The sequence below is a fragment of the Anabas testudineus genome, chromosome 3 (assembly GCF_900324465.2).
Source record: "Anabas testudineus chromosome 3, fAnaTes1.2, whole genome shotgun sequence".
In the NCBI taxonomy this organism is placed as follows: domain Eukaryota; kingdom Metazoa; phylum Chordata; class Actinopteri; order Anabantiformes; family Anabantidae; genus Anabas; species Anabas testudineus.
The window spans coordinates 15545450-15568098 of NC_046612.1; the positions used below are offsets into that span (position 1 = coordinate 15545450).

The 22649-nt window shown below is 37.7% G+C and overlaps 2 protein-coding genes across 2 annotated transcripts; one reads left to right on the forward strand and one right to left on the reverse strand.

The window, feature by feature from the left end:
• Positions 1-2606: 2606 nt before the first annotated feature.
• On the reverse strand, positions 2607-5911 carry arl14ep (ADP-ribosylation factor-like 14 effector protein). Its single transcript, XM_026377623.2, has 5 exons — positions 5720-5911; positions 4578-4773; positions 4366-4491; positions 4168-4208; positions 2607-3702 (listed from the first exon to the last, which is right to left on the reverse strand). The coding sequence occupies exons 1-5, from the start codon at positions 5788-5790 to the stop codon at positions 3474-3476; spliced, it is 663 nt and encodes a 220-aa protein (XP_026233408.1). The 5' UTR covers positions 5791-5911; the 3' UTR covers positions 2607-3473.
• Positions 5912-7881: 1970 nt separating this feature from the next.
• nr1h3 (nuclear receptor subfamily 1, group H, member 3) lies at positions 7882-21513 on the forward strand. Its single transcript, XM_026377991.1, has 11 exons — positions 7882-8366; positions 9785-10000; positions 13659-13741; positions 13920-14162; positions 15300-15566; positions 15736-15941; positions 16338-16517; positions 16758-16857; positions 17066-17179; positions 17319-17413; positions 17682-21513. Exons 3-11 carry the CDS (start codon positions 13699-13701, stop codon positions 17826-17828), a joined length of 1395 nt encoding a protein of 464 aa, XP_026233776.1. The 5' UTR covers positions 7882-8366; positions 9785-10000; positions 13659-13698; the 3' UTR covers positions 17829-21513.
• Positions 21514-22649: the final 1136 nt, after the last annotated feature.

Here is a 22649-nt window from a genome sequence, read left to right on the forward strand (position 1 = left end):
GCGCATATCGGAACGGGATGATCAATGATAGAAAAAGAGGTGGGAAAGAGAATAAGATGTGGGACGACTGTAAATGAATTCTTGCACTTTAGGTATGAGGCTGAGGCTGCTGCTTTCTGAGCCTGAACTATATCACACAACATCAGCATCTCTGCATCATCTGTACTCTGCTGCGATCAGCCTGAGGTGGATGTGGCCGAGTGATGAGGCAGATCGAGCTCCAACGCTGTGGGAATCTTCCACTCACAGTTTCAAATGTATTTAATCAACTGCTCCCAGTGTTTCACGTTTAAAGGGAGTTTTTCCTCTTCACTGTCGCCTGGCGCTGCTCAAGTGGGGTTGTGGGGTTTTCTATATAATTCTCTATACAGTTCTATTTGTAACTTATAACTAACTTATATAAGTGCCTTCAGAGGACTTATGTGGCGATGTGGCGCTATACAAATAAAGCTGACTTGAATTGAATGAATGTTTGAGAGATAAGCAGATCGCAAACCAGCAGTCGCAGATTAGTCTTAAGTCTGCCCTCTCTGTCATCTCTCTCTCTCTCTCACACACACTCACACACTCACACACACACACAGCATTTGTCATTCAGCTCTTCCTGTCTGCAGTCACCTCTCTTATTTATATTTAATATACAGATAGATTTCGAGAGATGTAAAGATAACTTAAGATCATTTCACAAACTGATATTTGTTCACTCTAGTTCTTTAGTTCACAACTTTGGTCCAGACTGAAACATCTCAGCAGCTGCTGGTTTTCCACGAAATCTTGTAACTCGTTCATATCTGCAAGGCCAAGTGAAACTCCCATTGTTTAGCGCTCATTTAAACTACTGGTAACATCGACCTTGCGAAACAGAAGCATGTTAGCGTTGTCACTGTGCTCACAGCACGTCTCTGCTTCAGTGCAGGCTGTTTATTTCTAATGTCCTGACTTTATTGAAACAAGCTGTCAGTCCATGTGATTTATGACACTACACCGTACACACACAGGAGTGAACGACACAACGGGGCCATCACTTCATTTTCCTGTCTACATCCAGGACTTCAGACCTTTTCACACTCATGCTCATGGATTTTGTTTCAGCCTTTATGCAGCATCAGACACTCAAACAGACTCTACTGTCATATTTGAGCACTGCAGGCTGGATATGTGCTGACAGATTTCATCGCGGTCATGGCCACTGGTGTTCTTTAATAGTGGCTTGTTTTTTATCCAGCAGCTCCCTGGAGGTTTGTGCTCTCTCTCTCCTCACTAATGACTGCAGTAGCCAATATTTAGATAGACGTTTTATCAAGTTTATAGATGAGTCTGTCGCTCTGCCTCCCCTGCAAGAGAGAGGAAATGGACACAGTCACGTAGTAAGATGGTTTCTTGTCAGGCTATGATGAATTTCTCCTTTAGTTTTTTTTTTTTTTTTTTTCAAAAACAAAAGACAGTAGATGTTTCTTAAAAGGTTTGCACAGCACAGTCCCAAACACATGATCACGACTTTCTTTTATTAACAGCTGTTAAAAGCAGCCAGCTCTGAATTTACTTTGAGGACATTTTAAGAAAGTTTTAAGAAAGTTTTAATGTAGGTGGAAGTTATTTTGGCTAAACTGATATCTGGTTGAATTTTCCCACTGGGACAATACGGTAACTTGAACTTAAATTTGAGTTTGGAACAAAAAGTTTGGCTTCTTTGATGAATGACTTGTTTGCATCAACTCGCTCTCTGTGACTAGTTTTTTATAAATTTTATGAGCCACAAAATGCATTCTGAATACAACGACAGTGTAAACACAACAAATAGAAGAGTACATTTACATTTATTAAATCGACATGGCTTTTGTTTTTATGCATTGCTCGCTGAACACCACATTTCTGGAGGCAAATCTCCAGCACGACACGTGACCTACAGCTGAGCTCAAGGGCAGTAAGATATGTATGAATGAGACATTACTGTCTAAGCAGCTCTGCAAGTCCTCCGTTAACCCGCATGATGAACTGCTGCGTCATGCTGCCTACTGCCTACTGGTCAGTGTGGATGGGAGAAGTGAAAAGATGAGTTCTTTATTATGTTCAGTCTATGATAATCTGCAAACATGATGACCTGCTGAAAGAACAAATTATTTACACTTCTAAAGGCGTTAGCCCTACTTTGTTACCTGTAAAGGCCTGTATGAATTCCTCTGGAAGAACCACACGTGACTCAATTTTTCTCTTTCTATCAAACATGACCTGGGTTTTGATGGATCTTTGTTTTATACTCAATATTTAAATTGTTCCCAAAAGTGTCCTCACAGGTCAATCTCCACATATTGTTAGATCTGACCCACAGTCCAAAGAAGCATCATCATTTATGACCCAAACAGCCTCACGTCACAATTAGTATTTGATATTTATCCACATGGCTTCATCTTCTGTATACTAACTAATATTATTAATTCATATTAATTATTGGTCATGAGAAATCCTTAATCTCTCTTAAACTCTTTAAATACATTTTGTTTTTCTGTACATACTTCGAGTGGAAATAAATAATTTGTTAAACTATATTAAACTGCACTAAATGCAGCCACTCATTTGGCATTGAGGTTATTTCAACCTCTGCAGATGTTACAGCACATCCACAGTGCAGACAGTAAACGTTTAGAAAAAGAGTTTATTAACATAGAATGGCACATAAGAAATATTTCACTGGACAATGCAACAGAAAAAAAGAAAGAAAGAAAGTGTTTGTTGCTTTTTACAGGCAGCTTTTTAAGGAATAACCATCATGTAGTAAATTAGTGAAATATTTACTGGTTTCTAGATGTGTGACCATAGTAATAGTAATAATAACAATAATAATATTAATAATCAGAATTCTCTATTACTTTAAACTGCTATAGAGTTCAATTAAGTGGCCAGTGAGTGTGTTTTGGACTGGACCTGTGAAATACAGAACCTCGGTGTGGCACATTTTCTATCTGAACAAGATACTGACATCCGTTTATGAATTATAATGATATTTTACTTAACTACTACACAATTCTTTTCTTAAAAACTTGATGTAAACAAGCAGGTACTTAGTAACTATAGCAACTAACCCTTTATGTGCCTTACCTTGATAGATAAAAATGCGTAGGCCTTCTTTGGCAGAGTCTCTGTAATTAACTAATAAATGCCACATCATGTTTAGGAAATTGTGATGAAGTAGGCAGCTAGAAAATAAAAAATAGAAACTTTTACTAAAACTAAAAAACATTTTTAGACTGACAAAATTCACATTGAACATTCAGCAGAATATTTACATTGTTCTGCATAGATTTTAGAGATTTACAAACTGTGATAAATATTGTGATGCAAGTATTCCTGTGAAAAAGCATCACAGTCTCACGTTGGTCCATCATTCTGACACAGCTTTAAGGAGAGGTCTTGAATGCCACAAGCCCCCCTGATACTATGATAATGAGCATGTAGAGATTAAGAGTTAGCGCTAACTAAATAGCAAACTTGTTCCGGATGATCTCTCCGCCCTCCACCTCCACCTGCTCATAAAGCCACTTCCTGTCACAGCGGCACTCGACTCCACACTTGCGTGAGCCGCATTCGGGGCACGGGTAGAAGCAGCCCATACAGTCCACATCCAGACAGTCACACATGTCCTTGCCATTGGAGAGCAGTCGACCTTTGCTGTCGTACACTCGGCTTTTGGCTCCAACAGTCTGCCTGCGGGAACAAAAGGGAAAAAAAGACTGTCACTGTGTGATCTGTTCCCTTTGATGCCAACTATTTAATTTGGCTTTCTTGAGGCATTTTCCCCTCAGCAGTACTTTAAATACTCGTTTACTTTTGTATGTCTGAGATTGTGACAATGGCTGAATATAAATCATTGCTGTATTAATCTACAACTGCTGCTAAACTAATGAAAAAAGTAAGTAAGAACACCACCAAATTCTAAGGTATGACCCCAGCAGCTGATTATAATTTATTCAAGGCACTAAACTATGTGGCATCACGTCTACACAAAGCTAACTAGAGACTAGTGGCGCAAAATTTAAATCTGCAGATAGCAGCACAAATCTTCTGGGATGATTGTTTCAGAGGACATGCCACTGAAATACTTTTTAATTGTTAATTAATAAATATTTGCAGATACTGCAGTAATGTAGAAACTCCCACACAGTGTCTCACCTGTCACTGAGTTGTTTTCCTCCACGCCCTCCTCGTCCACCCTGTGACATAATAAATACATTTTATACTAAGATAAATTATTCTTGACACATGACAAGCATCTGACAAATGCAATAAAAAAACCACCGTAAGAAACATGCTGATGTGATTCTACTACATGAGCACAATATTATCAATAATATCAATATAATAACTCACCCTTATTCCTCCTCTTTTGTCTCTGCGTATATTGGCAGCAGCCTCCCTCTCTCTGTCTGCTTGTGTTCCAATTTGATTTGTCACATTTGTCTCCTTTGGTATCACCCCTCTTTTACGAAGTTCAATCTGCAGAATTTTCTGAATTATATTCACATAATACAGGACAAGATGACTTGAGATGAACAACAAAACCTAATATTGTGAGTGCGCACCTTTGATGAATCCTGCCCCTGGACGAATATGGTGGGCACCGCATCCTCCCTCAGAAACTGTTTGCCATTATAGTCTCTGAAGCAGTCGGGCCTGAAATGCTCCGAGCAGAGGCATGTGTTGGCTGTAGGGATAAAGTTTTTCATTCCCAGGCTGTGCACCCATTTGCTGGCAAGTTGAGGCTTGCTGAGTGGAAACCTTGTACACAAGAAAGGGGCAGACATGCTTCTTAAACAGAGACATTTAGTGCAGTTGGACAGTTATTGGACATAAAAATCATTTAGATTTAGTACTTTAGACATATGCAAATATCTAAAGCATCAACTACAACATTTTGTGATGATAATGTCCCTGCATATGATCCATGCAGTGTTAACTACCTTCTGAAGTTATTATTATTATTTGCTACCGCACTGAGGTTGTAATCCTCTTTGATGCCAAAAACCTCACTGGCCCTGCAGACTATTTCAAAACCACAATCAATACTGTTGAACCCTGTCACTGAATGTCAACCCCATGCAAAAAATCTGTGTATATGCAAATATTTCATTGTAGATCACCCACCAAATTAAAATCACTCCTATGTTCAAGATTTGAAGATCAAAGTTGCTTTTTTTTTCTGTTTGCCAAGGTTATTTGCAATTTGCTCTATGTAAATAAAACATATCTTGCTTGTGGCTTGTTAAATTATGCAACAGCATGAGTCCTCACTTGCACAAAGAAGACAGTGTCTACTGTCCTGGTCTCTTTTCATTCACTAGTCAAGTCCTAAATTCATGATAAGCTCTTCATGGCCTAGCACCAGTTCTCTAAACTCTCTAAACCTATTTTACAACTCAGTCACTGTTTTTTCCTTCACACGATGTTAAAACTCGTTGTTGATCCTAGAGCTAAACTGTTTCCACTCTCTATTAGACCTTCTAGCTTCTTTAATGTCTTTAAAACTCATCGCCTTTTGTTTAGCCACTTGTCATCGTGGAGACGTGACTGAAAACATTGTCCTTAACTTATTTTCTCTTATGTTTATGACTAAACATGTTGCTATGCTATTATCAAATTAACAGATTTTAATAACTGTAGTAGCGTTAGGGCTAACATTACCCCAAAAAACTTCACCGCATCCGTGCAACCGGCAAAAACTAACCTGTAAAATCTTATTTCCGACCCTTTGACAAACTTGTTGTTGCACCCGATTGCCGCACAAATGACGGGCATACTGCTCTTTTGTCAAAACAATGCAATAATGCAAAAAAAAAAAAAACACACTGCGCTAAAAAATGAGCAAGAAAAAAAAATCAGACAGCGGTTTGTGATTGTTTTCTTCCGCTTTCTTCTTCTTTGAATAAAATGTGTATCCGCATCAACTTCCTGTTTTGTCTTGGTCGACTCCGCCCTCTAGCGACGGCTCATGGGATCATTGAGAACAACACCAGCAGGGCGTGAACAGATTTCACACCAACCTCAGTGTTTTAGATGAAATAATAAACCTACCACACGTAGAACCTTTCCCCTTATGGTTTTTATAACTGATAAACATAACAACAGGGGGGAGGAAAGTACCCAAGAGCATTCATTCAGCTATGTGATGTTTCTGTTCTATTTATACTGCATTTTAAAGGGAAATGTGCTTCTTACTCCACATTTATTGAGTCAATAGTCTTCTTACACACTACTACTTCTTCAAATAGAAACGTCACCTTATGGATTTAAACAAGTCATAGCTCAAGTTATCACCCGATTAATTCTATATACGTTAATGCAAGCAGTAATCACAATAATAATTTACATTATAATACGTAATATGAATACTGACAAGCCCTAACTGTTATTCTTTACATTATGTTTGACAATAATTTCACATTTCAACTGAGCATTTTGAATACATTGCTTTTATTTGTAATTTGTGATGTTTTACTACAATAACTTAAGGATCTGGATACTTACCTTCACAGTTGCTGGTATAAATATGATACCTGTTGGTATGGTAAGCTATGCGCCTAATAATCTATCACTATATGAATGTTTAATAATATCAAATAGCTAGTTTGTTAGTTCCAGCTAGTTAAACTACTAATATATCTCAATACATCTATGTGAAATAGGCTCTCACATAATATTTTGTCCCTTCTTTTTGAATTATTTTGCCTGTCAGGAGTATACAGAGTCACTGTGAATCAGTTGGTTAATGGTAATTTGATTAAGTGCACATTTGTCAAGGAAACTGCACCACTAAAGTACATCCATACATTACATTGAACCTTCCCATGTTTTTCTCTTAATATTTAGGCTTATAATACTCTTATGTCCATCGTAATTAATAATGAGTTTAAGACAGTTTTGATCACTGCAAGAAGATCAGAGGATTATTTAAAAAAAATAATTAACACTGAGCTGCAGATTAAAAGAAATATCATCACATGTCACTGCACCATGTCCAGAGAGTAATAACTAAAAGTGTGAAAGTAAAAGTTCCTCAGTTCTAAATTAATTACAAAGCATTAAAAAAAATAACTAAAAGGTGAATTTTCAGTGTGGTGCTTTCGATTCAGTGTATTTTCTCTTAAATGTTTCCTTTTTATTTCCAGTTCACTGGACTTGGATTGAAAGATATAAACTCTGGTGCTGCCTGTAAGACAAAGCGCTGGGCGGTGAACTCCCCGCGTCTCCGGGCTCCTGCTGCTCCAGCACCAGCTACCGGGGCTGAATCACATGACAGAGCTAGCTGGCTAACGAGCTAACATGCTAGCTTCGGTTGTCAAAGGAGCTGTCAACAGCCACGAAGAGACGGAGTAGTTCACCCCTATTAATAAGTTACTGAAAGCTTGCGACGTCTCTGGCAAGTTAACTAATTTTTGTCTTTTCCTATTTCTAAACGTGGCTAATTACTTGTGGTATCTGTAACGTGAAGCCAGCTAAGCTAGCGAAGTTGAACTTGTTAAAGGGAGTTCCTTTCGAGTGCGGGGGTGTTAAGCTAACGCTAACGATATTGGCCTTGTTTGGATTGACGATGAAGCTAATCTCACCTGATTAAATATCTTTGTAAATTTGACATTAGCGTTGTTTTCAGAGTGACGAGACGACGACTGATGTATTCAGCCATTGTTAGCTAATGTTTACGGTCTGTAAACCTGTAGCTAGTTTGTGGTCCCGTTGGCTAACATTACCAGTCCACTGGCAGGACTGGTTAATCAATGTTAGCAGGTCTGTGTAACTATAAAACTATATATAACTAACTACCACAAGCACGGACGAGTAGTGAGCAGGAGTTCGCAATGTCAACACGAAACCTGTCAGATGTAGCTTGATTGCAGCTGTTAGGTGTTTACATTGCTAACACGGTTGCGAAATAACGCCACTGGCACTAACGTTAATTCTAGTCGACAACTAACTAGCTAACCTTAGCTAACCAGCGATTAGGCTAACTTACAAAGTGGTAAGTCGCCAATTTAGCTTGATAAAAGTCTGCAAGGCTGTGGTTGTTTGGTCTTAGCCCTATATTCCTGTCTTGTATAAGTTCAGATTCGTTGTGGCGTCTTAAACAAGGTGGTAACGTCATTCTAGTGAAAGCCTCAGCAAATCCCAGGTCCAAGCTCTCGGTTGTTTTCACTTATTTTGCCTTAAGTTACTCATCCATGTGGGTGAGTACACACGGGACATCTGTTGCACCTGCTGTCAGGGAGGGATGATTTACATCATATTCATCGTGAAGACAGACCTCTCTTAACTCCCTCAGCACCACCCAAGGTTAACTTGAGCAGAGGTCCCCAGTCAGAAGACCTGAACACATCTGGGTGGGTGTGAAGGTCTCCCAGAACTAAATGTGTTACTTCTTCTATTAGTGTGTTTATGGGAACTTTTGATTCATTTGGAAGTGTGTGACTTGTGAAAGCACTGAATCTTTGCTTTCACACCAACTTGTTGCTGAGTATGGTAGTCCTGTTTTTGCTTCACTGGAGAGAGTTGCATCCGTTGGTACTCTGAGAGTGGAAGAAATGGACATTTCCCATACATTTATGCTGACTATATTTGTACACGTGATAGGTTAGTGACTGCAGCGTTAATGAACCCCGCTTTCTCATGGGCACTCTCACACATATGGTCGCTGACAGTACTTTTTGCATTGCTGCAATTTTTCAGGTTTTGTTTATGTCTTGAGTAAAGGGTTTCAGCAAATCCAATAATCTGTCATTTATAATTATAACTATGTCATTGATTCTTAATTGGTTTATTGTTTCGTCTTTAACATATCAAAGGACTGGTTAGACAACCACAAGGCCACTCTAAGGTATTTAGTTTACAACATATAAGACTAAGAAAACCAGCAAATGCTTGGGATTTCTGCTTTGAAGATTACTAAACTTAACTAAACTTAAAAGTAATTGGTTATCTAGATTATCAGTTTGTTAAGGGTTGTCTACAAAATATTTTCTTAGCCGTACAAATTTTGTGGAATTATGGAACAAAATTATCCTTGAATAGTTGACAAGTAGGCTAAAAACTAGTTAGTTGATTCTTAATGTATATTATTGACTGGTGAGTTATAATCAGATAGATGGGTGTTGTAGCTTTTTATAACATACTGTATAAATAGATTGGATATTGTAAAGAACAGGGTTGACAGCTGGTGTTAAATACGTTCAAAGCTATTGCCCTTATTTGGTGCGGTATTGATTTTGTTGGTGCTATCATTTAATTCCTAGCCATCTATGAAAACATGAACATGGACAAAGGTGACTGACTGATAAGACGCAGGGGACATTGGACTTGGACACAGAGGTCAGGGTGGGGATGACATGAGGGGACAGGCAGAATAGAAATGTTTTACAACCAAAGAATGTGAATTCACTCAATAAAACCTTTGATAAACAGATCTATTGCCTTTAGAATAGAAATAATATTCCAGTGAATATTCTTTTTAAACACTTCTTTAGTTTTTACAGCCTTTCAGATTTGGATTCAGGCAGTGAACCTATATTTTAAAAGAATTGGGAAAAAATGTCTTCTTTAGGTATCTGTGAAGTTTCAGGTCTTGGCTAAGAAACAATTAAATAGAAAGCTTATATAGTAAAAGACAAAAAGGCAGTAGAGCCACAGCCCTATGGGGATTTTAAAGCCATGCAAATGACCAGTAGTAACCTCTCGTGTTCTTTTTTTCACCCGACTTTTTCGTCCCTCCCCCTCTCTCTGTTTTCCCTCTTGTCTCCCATAGGGCATTGTAGAAAGGGACTTGTCTTCTTTCCTACTCACTCTCCTCAACATATTGAGTCATTAAACTTTTAGCCAACAAGTCACTGGGGTTTTGGCATCCTCCAGCCTCATCAGGCAAGCAAGTCCTCCAACAGCACAAGGAAGACGCCTGTCTGAGGTTGTGGACTCGAATGAAGAAGATGGATCAACAATAAATAAGACTATATATACTTCAGAGGTAAGGTCCACCCAGCGCCATACCTGTCTCAGAGTCATTGTGGCAGATTACAGCTTTGAATCAGAATATTATCCTCTAGTGTTTATTTATGCATAGACTAATGTTATTTAGCAAAATATCTTTGTAACTATCAGTTGAAACAAGTGGGAAATTGTGGGATTTGCTGTTCTAAAATCCCATTTAGATTTTGTGCTTTCCTGCAGCAAATTTCCAATATTGGTGCCAAATGCTGACGTGTTCATTTTAAAGGCAGACACAGTATTAGTCACAGTCATACTTTGTGATGTTAGCCATGAACACAGTCATCATTAAAAAAACAGATCAAAAATAGGCCAGAATCCACAGAGCAAGCTCCTCCTTCATTATTATTTCTTGAAGCATTCATTTTAGACAGTTGAGACTGCATCAATAATTACTTTGCTTGATTACTGAAGTACTGTATGTACAAGCTTAACAGTTGGACTTTGAAAAAAAAAGAATTACGACAGTCACCACTATATAGTTGTATGATTAGCTGGATTACCCCCCTTCCCCAAGTGATTTGTAATGTGTATTTGACTCATTGGAAGCTTGGATACTATTAAAATGCACAGCTGTTTAGTATTGTTCTTGTAAATAAGACTAATTAGTGATTTTTTTGTGATAGCTTTTTGGTGTGTTGGGTTGCAGGGACTGAATGTAAATTAGAATTTGTATAATTGCTACCGACTTTGCTAACACTTGTGCTTTTGATAGTACAATTTGACAGAACAGTTACATATTTAAATTGTTCATAGTTGGGTTGAAATAGATAGTTATATAGCATATTCCAGTTATTTTGAAAAAATAATATCACAAATACTTACATTAAAGAAAACATGTTACACTCAACCACAATGACAAAGTGAATACATATTTTTTGCTAATGAATTAGATATCCAAAACTTTAATCATGTAGGAAAGTTTTCTAAATTCAGTACTTTGTAGAAAGTGATGCCACAATTACACCTTCAAATCTTCTAGGGCAAGTCTCTAAAAGCTTCACACACCTGAATTTGGGAAGTTTTTCCCCATTCCTCCTGGCAGATCCTTTAAGATTTTGTAGAATCGTCTACAAGCTGCCATGTTTAGGTTTCTCCACAGACGTCCTGTGATGTTTAATCTGGTCTTTGACTGGGCCACTCAAGGACTGTCATTCTTGTCCAGAGACTAGTCCAACATTGTCTTAGTTGTATGCTTCGGGTCATTGTTGTGCTGAACCATCAGCCTCTTTCTCAGGTCTTCTGTAGCAGATTTTCTCTAAGGACATCTCTGTATTTGGCTGCATTCATTTTTGTTTGAACTCTGTCCAATCTCTCTTTGTCTGCCATAGAAATGCAGCACTATAGCATGATGCTTCAAAGTTGCTTCTGTCTAGCTATTCTACCATAGCGTCCTGATCGGAGTGCTGTTTGTTCTTCTGGCATTGTTCTTTTGCCATATCTGCAGAGGACATTTGAAGCTTTGCTACATTGACCATTAGCCTGACCAAGGCCCTTCCTGTCCTAGAGTTTGTCTAGAGTTCCTAGAGTTATATCCTGACATGCAGGACATAAACCAACAGCATGTGTGACTTTCTCAACTATGTGGGAACAGTTCCGTTTGCTGCATATCAATTCTGACCCTATTTGAGAAAGAATAAACAGGATGGATCTGACCACAGTTTGGTCTACCACAACATATAATGTGAATATTGTTGTAAGTGAGAGATTTGTGTTTTTGATTTGTAATACATTTGTAAAAACATCTATTTTAATAATGTATTTCTAAAAATATATTTTCACTGTCATTATTTGTGATTGCACCTAGATTGATGGGCAGAAAATATGACTTTTTTTCCAGGTCAAATTGGATTTCAAACTGAAAAATGTAAACAAAGTGAAGGGGTGTGATTACATTGTGACTTGATTGATGACGCAACTATAATTATTATTACCTTCACATGTACCGTATTTTCCGCACTATAAGGCACACCTAAGAGCCTTCTATTTTCTCAAAAGCCGACAGTGCGCCTTATAATCCGGTGCGCCTTATATATGGATCAATATTGAGCCGCAACAGGTCTCCCAACTACGGTAAGCAGCCGACTCCATTTTCCCTTGTAGAAGAAGTAGCGCGTGGTGCATGCTGGGATATATGACTGCGCGAAGCGTGCCGTTTAATTTCCATTTGTGTGTTTGTGCAAAGACCCCAAAATGGCTCCTATTAAGAGACACGCTTACGACGCAGAGTTTAAACTCAAGGCGATCAGTCAGCAGTAGAACACGGGAATAGACCAGCAGAGAATTTAACATTAATGAATCAATGGTGGGGTTTCTTGTCTTTACTGGAGTTGTGAACTGAGGAGTACATTGCTCTCAACTACACTTTATCCTATCTTTTCTTTATGTAACTGAAAGAAACAGAAAGGAACTAAATTAACAAATAATACACATCGTTACACATTTGGTATGTTACACTCGCACACGCTAGCTTGACTTGAATGAAGCTAATTACAATAACACGCACCTGTAATTTATCACATGTAACGACTAACAAACTTCTAATGACAATAAACATGTTAGTACTTACAAAGACAAATGCTTTCCAAGGCACAAATGTATAAATCACACTCAGCATGGACATGAACCAGTTGGTTTTACTGTGGAAACTAAACTAGTTTAAAATACGTCAAAACTAGTACTATTGAACAGAGAGTGGAAAGAGCGCTCAATCTGCAACTAATTATCTTAGCAAAGATCAACTATTATACACAACTCTCATTCTGACAAAGAACAATACTACAATACTTTTTAGCTGCCTTGGTCACAACTTATTGTTATTCATTGATCACTTTAACTGAAAGGCATGACACAGCCAGAGCACATCATCAACATCATTTTGGGAGTGAACGGAGTTGTCAGAACGCTGGTTTGTAATCTATTAATCAAGTTTGACCGACCTATCTGACTGTTTTGTTGACATTCCCTTTAGCGCAGCTCCATCTAATGTTGCATAACATAACCCCAGCCTCTACTGTAGCATCTATTCTATGCACCTTACAATAAATTGTTGCCATCTTTTATAATTGTACTTTTTTCTTAATTGAGGGTGGTTAAGAATAACCAAACATTATGCATTCGATGTCTGCTGAATCAGTTTCCTGAAATGTATCCGTATGTGGCGCATGACAGACTTTCATTTCTGCTTTTACAGCAAGTCGATTTTCCTATACACCCATTTTTATAGGCAGGGTCTGTGTTGTTTACAAGGCTTTTGATATTTTAGGTTTTTCGAAGAACTAAAGTATGCTGTGTAAGATTAAAACAGTTGTCCTGTTTGTAATGTCATTTAACCACATCCCTGTTTTAAAAGTGTATACACCCTACCAGCACATGCTCTGTACAAAGTATAAGCTCGCTTAAATTCCTGCTCTTTTGATCAAACTACTTCAAAATATAAGTCTGTTATTGGATGAAAGTAAGTCAGAAGCTGTTTGTAAATTCATGTTTAAGTTAAACACAGAATTGGTTATACTGTATATAGTACATTTATCAACAGCTTTTTTGGAAAATATGTCTCAGCCCTTGACAACATTATCGTCATTGTAAAACTGGTATCGTATTTGAGTGTGATTGTTTTTTTTTTTTTTACTGCGCAGGTACACGTTGATTTCGTAATGACAAGTTGTTGTGCAGAAGATGTCCACGCTGTCTGTGACTGATATCCCAGATGTTGGTCATGGTAAGAGGAGCAACTTTCTTTCATCTATATTAGTATTTATTTTGGGCACAAGTCACAGCTATTATACACAACTCTCATTCTGACAAAGAACAATACTTAACAATACTCACTTATGATTTTTATATCATAAGTGAGGTGGCTGCTTTAAGTATGACTGGGTTCATATGTGCTCTAACAGATGAGAGTAAGGTGTTTGATGGAGCCTCTGAGCTGCAGCTGGACTGCATTGTTGAGGAGAGCAGTGGAAGCACCACAGTGAAGCATGACGGCCTGCTGTCATTGGCTGACCTTTCTCAGCCAGATGACTTCCCTGTTCCCCCTCATAATGGCCCTTCACTAACTGAGATGAGCAACCCTCTGCCAGTAGAACCAAATGATATCAAGCTTGACCCAGCTACAGGTGACAGCTCTGCCAGCATAGGTGAGAAAAGTACTTAATTTAAATAGCTGTATATATGTATACCATTTTGCCTGGAAGAGTTTTTATAATTTTGCCTTTATAACCAAAACAATGGATTTAAAATAAAACCAAAAAAATCAAGATGTGGTCAAAGTATAGACTTTTCAGCTTTATTTTAAAGGAGTTTACAAAAATAGAGCATTTACTGTTCAGGAATTACATCTGTTTTAGGCAGATTATCTCAATTTTTAGGGGCTCAAAAATATTTGGGCAAAGTGACATAATTGTAAATACAACCGTAATTGTTAATACTTGAATTAACTTCAAAGTTCAGGGAGTCTTATTCCAAAGCGCGAGTGTTTTAAAGTTGAATCGGGTCACTTAACTTCTTGTCAGTCAATTGTCCAAATGCTATTGAATCCCTGAAAATAGAGGTAGTTTGCTTTCTTGCAACATGCCATATTTTGCAAAACCTTTTAAAATAAATATATTTTGATTGTTTATTTCAAATCCAGTGTGGTGGTGTATGAAGGCAAAATCATCAAAAGGCCAAACTGTAAAATAAGCTAAAATAAATTGGCAAACATACATTTGTAGAAGCATTGTCTAGTTTCGAATTTAATATAAACAGTCTGTTGTTTCTGTAAATGTTGCTGCTTTAGTCACTACCATTAGTCATCATTGAGGGAAAACAGGGCTTTACTGACTGAATCATCATTCTGAAAACAAAGCTGTGGCAATGCTTTGTGGTAGTGAACAAAAAACCCTTCTAATTACAGCCTAAAAGATTAGCATAAAGTTTAATCAATACATTGGATATATTTTTATGGAGAGTTCTAATTTATTTTACCTGATTTTATTAAAACAGTTAATACAACTTTTGTACCATGTATATCAGCAGCAAGCTGCAACAATTTGCATTGTACATCATGTAGACAAACTTAAATTTTTTGCATACAGAGCTGTATGCTTGATTTAGAACAAAGTAAGCCTCATTTCCATATTTGAATGGGTCTAGAAAAGCAGACATTATGTAGCATGCAACACACTGATTAACCACTTCATTAGTGAAACCATGCTGCTGCCACAAGGACCCTTCTCAACTATAATAGTTGGAAGCACTTAATATGGTTTATCACCTCTTATTTGTGTGTGTAGATGGTCAGCCTGTCAAGAGAAAGAAAGGGCCTGCTCCAAAGATGCTGGGCAATGAAGTATGCAGCGTATGTGGTGACAAGGCCTCTGGTTTCCATTACAACGTGTTGAGCTGTGAGGGCTGCAAGGGCTTCTTTCGTCGCAGCGTTATTAAAAGTGCCCAATACACATGCAAGAACAATGGCCGCTGTGAAATGGACATGTACATGCGCCGCAAGTGCCAGCAGTGTCGCCTGCGCAAATGTCGGGAGGCAGGCATGCTGGAGCAGTGTGAGTATCAATCTGCCAAATGACTCAGAGATGAAGAAAATTTAGATTTCACTGCTTTATTATAGAGATGGAGAGATTTTAGCCAGAGTGAAAGTCGGGAGATTTATATTGTTCCAATTAACTCAAGCATTGAGCATTAGTCAAGATGTCCATGCTTTTTGACTGGTAGGTGTACTTTCTGAGGAACAAATCAGACTAAAGAAGATGAAGAAGCAGCAGGAGGAAGAAACAGCTCGCACATCCACAGTGGTCACCCCCACCCCTCCACAGGAAGCAGCTACACTGGATCCACAGCAGCAGGAAATGATTGAGAAGCTGGTGGCAATGCAAAAGCAATGCAACAAGAGGTCTTTCCTTGACCGACCAAAAGTGACAGTAAGTGGACATTTCAGAGAATAGATACTGACTTGTTTTTGACCAGTTAATTGTCTACCATGTAATATTAACCATATACTAAACCCAAGTAGCTAAAGCATTAGATGCATCTTCTGCCATCAGATGCATCGTACACTTCTTGTTAAATAGTAATAGACCTACTTCAATGTAGATAGTATGTGACTGCTGCTGTGTGTAGCTACACTGAGAGTTATAGACTTCTGCTTCTGGTAGGAGGGTACTTGATCTGATCATTGCTGTTGTCCATGTGGGAATATGGAATATGACGTGTTTTATTGTTTTAAAGATATCTGAGGAATATTTACTCCATTCTACCAAGTTCTTAAATTAGCTTGTGTTTATTAATGTGTTTGTGTTTGTGTATGCGTCAAACAGCCGTGGCCACAGAGTCAGGACTTGCAGAACAGAGAAGTGCGTCAGCAGCGCTTCGCCCACTTCACTGAGCTAGCAATCATGTCAGTCCAGGAGATTGTGGATTTCGCTAAGCAGCTTCCTGGTTTCCTGGAGCTCACTAGGGAAGACCAGATTGCCCTGCTAAAGACATCTACCATTGAGGTTTGTCATGTTTTAGCAAGAGGCTGTTTTTTCTAGCTGTAGCTGTAATTTTTACAGAATTTACAGAATGCACAAACTTTAAAACATGGTATTACGGTCATTATTCTTGAGCGTACAATATACATTACACCATTCATTTATACATTTGAGCTGCGTCTTTAAATATCTCTGCAAATCAGTCTGTCTTCATTTGCCTGGATGGAAATATTTCACTTACCAAGATGTGCTCATCTTCCTCAGATTATGCTGCTTGAGACATCTCGGCGGTACAACCCTGCAATCGATAGCATTACATTTCTTAAGGATTTCAGCTATAATAAGGAGGATTTCGCCAAAGCAGGTGCATTTACTTGTTTCTGACTGTAAACAATGACCATTGTAACATGACAGTCACTCATGAGTGCAGTGTTTAATTGTGAAACTGTTAAGTAAAAAAAACATTTGTTGCTGTTAATTCATGGTTTTTATACCTACAGATTATGATTGCACTGAAGTTTCCTTCTATAAAGTACATTTCTTTGTCCTTCTGTCAACTTTCGGTTCTATAGGTCTTCAGTTTGAGTTCATTAACCCCATCTTTGAGTTTTCTAAAGGAATGAATGACCTGCACCTGGATGAGGCTGAATATGCTCTGCTCATTGCCATCAACATCTTTTCTGCAGGTCAGAATTCATAAAAAGCACAACCTGCAGTTACTTTTAAGGATGCAGGCCTCAAAGTGTAATGTTAACCCTATTGATCACATTTGACCAAACTCTGAAATAGGTTATCATGGTGTTTTCTTTGGTAAACTCTGTTCAGATCGACCAAATGTGCAGGATCATGATTTGGTGGAGAGGCTGCAGCAACCCTACGTGGACGCACTGCGCTCTTACATCATGATCAAGAGACCAAATGTAAGTTCACAATGGCTTACATAACCTCTTCTCTTCTGCCCGACAGTATGTCAGCATAACCTGGTTACCGTCATCACGACAAGCACTTTGGGTCAGGAGTGAGATTCCATTATTTTTTTGTTCACCCTAGTGGAAGAGCAGTTGTGTGCTAGATGAGAAAGGAAAGCTGTTTTACTGTAATGTAATGCCCCTTAAATGTTGTAGAACTGGTCAGGGCCCTAAAAGTTTTTAATAAAATTTTTTAACTTTGTTGAAATGATGTTCTCAGGATCACTTGATGTTTCCCCGTATGCTGATGAAGCTGGTGAGCCTTCGGACACTAAGTAGCGTACACTCAGAGCAGGTGTTTGCCCTGCGCCTCCAGGACAAGAAGCTTCCACCTCTGCTCTCCGAAATTTGGGACGTTAACGAGTGAACAAAAACCTGATGTCACACTCCGTGGCTTAATGAAGCCTGAGACAGACATGACATCCAGCAGGAACACTGACTCCTTTCTGCTCATGTGATCAGGATTTGGTTATAGCATTGAGAATTAAATTCTGGTGAGAAAAGAGCATCACTGCCCTCTGCTCTCAAACAGACTGCGAAATGGTTTTGTTTTTATAAGGAGGATCTTTGAGCCCTTTGTTTGTATCTTTTGTGTAGATGCTGACATGATTATTGCAATATTAATATTAACTAGCACCAGGCTCTTTAGCCAGTTATCTCTGGTTTAATATTTCTTGAAAGTTATGTCAGTTTCTGGTGCAGTTTTGTAGTCGTCATCTAACAATCACAAACAGAACATTCTGAGCAGGTCCTGGTTGTCTCACACATCAAGATGACAGCTGGACATTTAAATGAAATGATGATTTCTGCAGTTGTGCAGTACGTGGAAATGGACACAGAGGTGCATGAGCAGACCCGTATCTGCTGTTCCCTTTATTGATGTTAAGGTAAAATGGGAGGGCATCTGGTTGATTTTGCATATTGTGATATGGCAACAAAGAGTTTGTGTTCCTTGTGGAGTAAATTCAGAAATTGCAAGGTAGTAATTGCTCAGGAAAAGTAATGTGAAATTGACCTCTGGGGTTTGGAGGCTTCTTTCATTTCTATTAGGTTAGTTTTTTCCTACTGCATAAGGGACCCTTTTGGTCATATAGATACTCAAACTTTCATGTTAATTGTATATTTATTTTCAAGAAAAATGTACAGAGTGCACGCATAAAAATAATCCACATGATTGTATAATCACATACTAACGTACACGAAAGTAAACATCTGCGAGTGAATGGCAGACTGTGCCCTTATTTACAGGAGCGGTGATGTGACTGCATCTTGTTTTATACACGGCACTGGTACCTTGAAATAGGTGGTACTAATACGTCTTTGAGTTCCATTAGACGAAGAGCTGTCAATCTGAAAAAGTTGTATTCATAAAACAAATGAAAGTACTGCCTCTATTAACACTTTATTTGACATTATGTTTATGTCATATGAGATGTACCTTTGTTCATTTCATTACAAAGCAGTACAGTTATTAACATATGAATCATTTGGTTTGTGATTTTTTTTTTTTTTTTTTTACTAGCATTTAAATGTGTGGGAAATGTAACATACATTTAGTTTGGACAAGATGCAGAGAATTTCTCAGCCTTTTATTTTTGATAATAAACTGTATGAATGACACTGAAGAAATGTATAGCTGATTATACAGCAGGAAACTAACTGGATCTAAAGGTCTATCATAGTCTATCTTCCTTAAGCAGGTACTCAAAACAAACAGCTTTAAATTGTCAGATTTAGGAAAGTCTTGGTAAGAAATGTACCAAAATCTATATTAACAGGGAATAGAAAATAACAGGAAATGAGTAGAAACATTAGTTTTAAAGAGATCTAGATGTTTATATTCATGCTGTTTTTCATTCTCCTGTTTAGTGGGAACTTGAAATACTACTTAATAGACGTTAAAAGAATTCCAGTGTCGATTTATAATCAATAACTTTATTTGTTTGATGTCTGTGAAGACTCAGTCATCCAGGTCATGGTTATCCCAGATGTGCTATTTGGTGGAAACTGGACTTGATGAACTCATGGAGTCTTTCAGATGAGTCCAGTCCAGTTGTCAGTGAACAGCACCTCTGGGATCATTCTCTCTCATCTTGATGCTCAAACTGCATGAAGCAGGCTGAACACTGAACAACTTAATGCTATTGCAGCCTGCCTGTTTTTGAAGAGACATTCATTTAATTAGCCTCTGTGAAACCATTTCCATTTAATCATCAGTTACCCTCTTTGCCCTTACGGTTTCAGCCATTCTAGCTACTGGATTGAGGTTCTAGTTAAAATTACTTAAAACTTTTTATGTTCTGATTTGAGTTGATTCCACTTCGATCAAGGGTGTCAAATCCTTGCCCTCAATGGCCTTTGTCCTGCTTGTTTTCCCAACTATCCCTGCCAAACCCACTACTGATTACCTGGATCAGGTAGCTCCAGAAAACAAGCGGGACAGTGGCCTTCACGGACAAGGCTCGGCCACCCCTGATTTAGGTGATTCTGTCCAAAATGGTGTATTGGTCAATTTTACATGTTTTAATCATTTGAATGTCAATGTTAGACTTGGGTTTACTGTCTGTGTTTTTTCTACTGTGACATGTTAAAAGTCTTCCTTGTGAAAGATTTTTTGTTTTACATCCCTGTCCACTGCACAGGGCAGGAGTGTGTGTCTTCGAAACCCAGTCTTAACAGATCAAAGGATGTCACCTACAAATACAATTTAACTACTACTAATAATGGTAAAGGCATACATTTGGTGAGCTAACTGCAATCTGTTAAAACTAGTTTGTATTTGCCATGTGATATATTAAATTGATTCCTTTGTCTCATTCTCTCGATCAAAACATCTAATTTGCATATTTCAGCATTAGGGCCTAATTAGCTTTTTCCATCTGGCATTTCTCTCATGAAGAGCATGCTAGGTAGCTGGCAGAACACTGATTGGCTATGATTTTAAACATTTACCTCTTACAACATAAGGTTAACAATTAAAAATGCAGTAAATGCAGTGAGTTCCATCTATTGGTTGGTTAAATACAAACAAATTTGTGTCTTTCATTCCACGGCCTTATCAGCTGAGCGTGCAGAAACAGTTTTTCGTCCTCTCCTTTCAAGTGTTGCTTTGAAAAACACCTGACAAAAGGTTACAGTTCGCTAATTTGTAAGTACAGTCTGATTAAACAAGACGACATGAGGAGTTATAGTTCCATTCCCATCTTTAGCAGTGCTATGTTGCCTTCCTAAGTCGCCCGAATTAAATCTTCCTACTTGACATCAGGAACATTAATTATGCTCTCAAAAGGAAGAAGTTCTTGATACACACTTTTCTCATTCCACAGGAACACGTAAAAGCATAAGTCACTGGTGTCTTGGCTTTTTGCGAGTGTGTAATAAATCAATCCACTTCCTCTCCCCTCTCAAAATTAAGTTTTGTGTTTGTTGATCCTTTAAAAATGGGAACATGTTCTTGTTATTCGTTTTCTTACATCTTTCTAACCCTTTCGTGATGTATATAATGGTTTGGATCTATAATAAAAGAAACAGATTAATATGGGAGTGTGAAGCATTGTGAAACCATAGCAGCGACTATTTCAGTTGGCAGTGTAAAGTGTAAAGGAAAGGTGACGTTTGCTTTTGGTTTTTGGTTTATCGCTTGAAGAGTATCTATCAATCTCTAACTAAACACTATTCATTCAGTTAAAGTAGCCTCGGTAATGTTGGGGTCGGTTTTCCTCCATGTTCCCATGTAAGCTTTCAACATACAGATTAATTTGAGTAAAACTGATATTTTGTGTTCTGTTGTGCTGTACTCTGATCAGATGAGCAAAAAGAATCAGTGGTTGGCACTAAACTCTTTGTTGTTATGTAATGCTGTAGGTATCAAGGTCAGTTGTACTGTATATACTGTAATTGCTATTCTCATCTCCTTTAATTCCTGTCCTCAAGGATGACACTGTAAACATTATTGATATATAGAAATGCAAACCTATTTTAATACTTGTAACTCCTGAAGACTTTCTGTTTTGTATGTACAGTATAAATTAAAGCTATGCTGTAGTGTTCTGGTTGGACTCCAGTTTATTTGTTTGTCTGTCGAATAGTTGATGTATCCCATTTTTTTTAATTTTAAATTTTAAATTTTAAATTTTAATCTAATATGATTTTTTGGATAAAATACAAAGATGTTGCAATCATATATGTACATGCCTATAACGTGTACAATTACAACACAAAAATGAAAGTATTTGTTTTCTATGATGCATTTATATAAATGTATTACAAAAGGATTTATTACGATGTTCATACAGTGTAATAGTACTAGTAGTAGAGTACAGTGGCATTTCCATTGCAGTGTAATTCATATTTATTTAATCATTATTTGTACAGGGTCAAATATACTGTTTAGCATGAAACACTGTCACATACAACAGTATTTATAGCTCAGCTAATCTACAAATAAGTTTACAAATTAAGTTTCCTAAAACTCTGCAATGTGCTACATCAAAGCAACAAGCACCACATCAATCACAACCACATCACTGATCTCTCTTTAGATATTGTTTGAGTTTGAGTTTAATATGATCCCAGTCATGCTCGTTTCAGGGGCCTTTTTTGTGGGTTAAGAGGTCTACAGGTACGTAAACAGAGCACATAATCTCACTCCTGACTGTAGAAACAGAAATAAGAGTAAATTCAACAACACGACCTTTGTATCTTTTTCTAGAGCTTTGGATTTCATTGAGGGCACGATATTACATTTCAGGATAGATGCTCAGTAATGGACTATCTCAGAATTAACAGTATTAATACAGTAATAACACAGTAATAATGGCATTCAGTCTGGGCTTAATTTGTATAATTTTATAATTATTAATAATGTTAATAACTGCTTGCTGTGCACATGGTTATGGTCAAATCATAGTTAGGGTCCATGGTTTTAACTGTTCATACTGATTACAGTGTAATCTGTAATCTTATTACACATGATGTACAATGGTCTTCCTGCATCTATCTATTAGATATGAGGCCCTGAACTTGTTTTTAAAGTCATCCTTAGAAAAACTGACAACCTGTCCTTTCATTCTAATTTTGTTAGGCCTAAAAGTGATCCTGATATGTGTGTTTCAGCAGATTTACTTTGTTATTTCAGTAGCATCCTCCATTTGCATGCTGGTCCCTTATGCTGCACTTGTTTACCGTA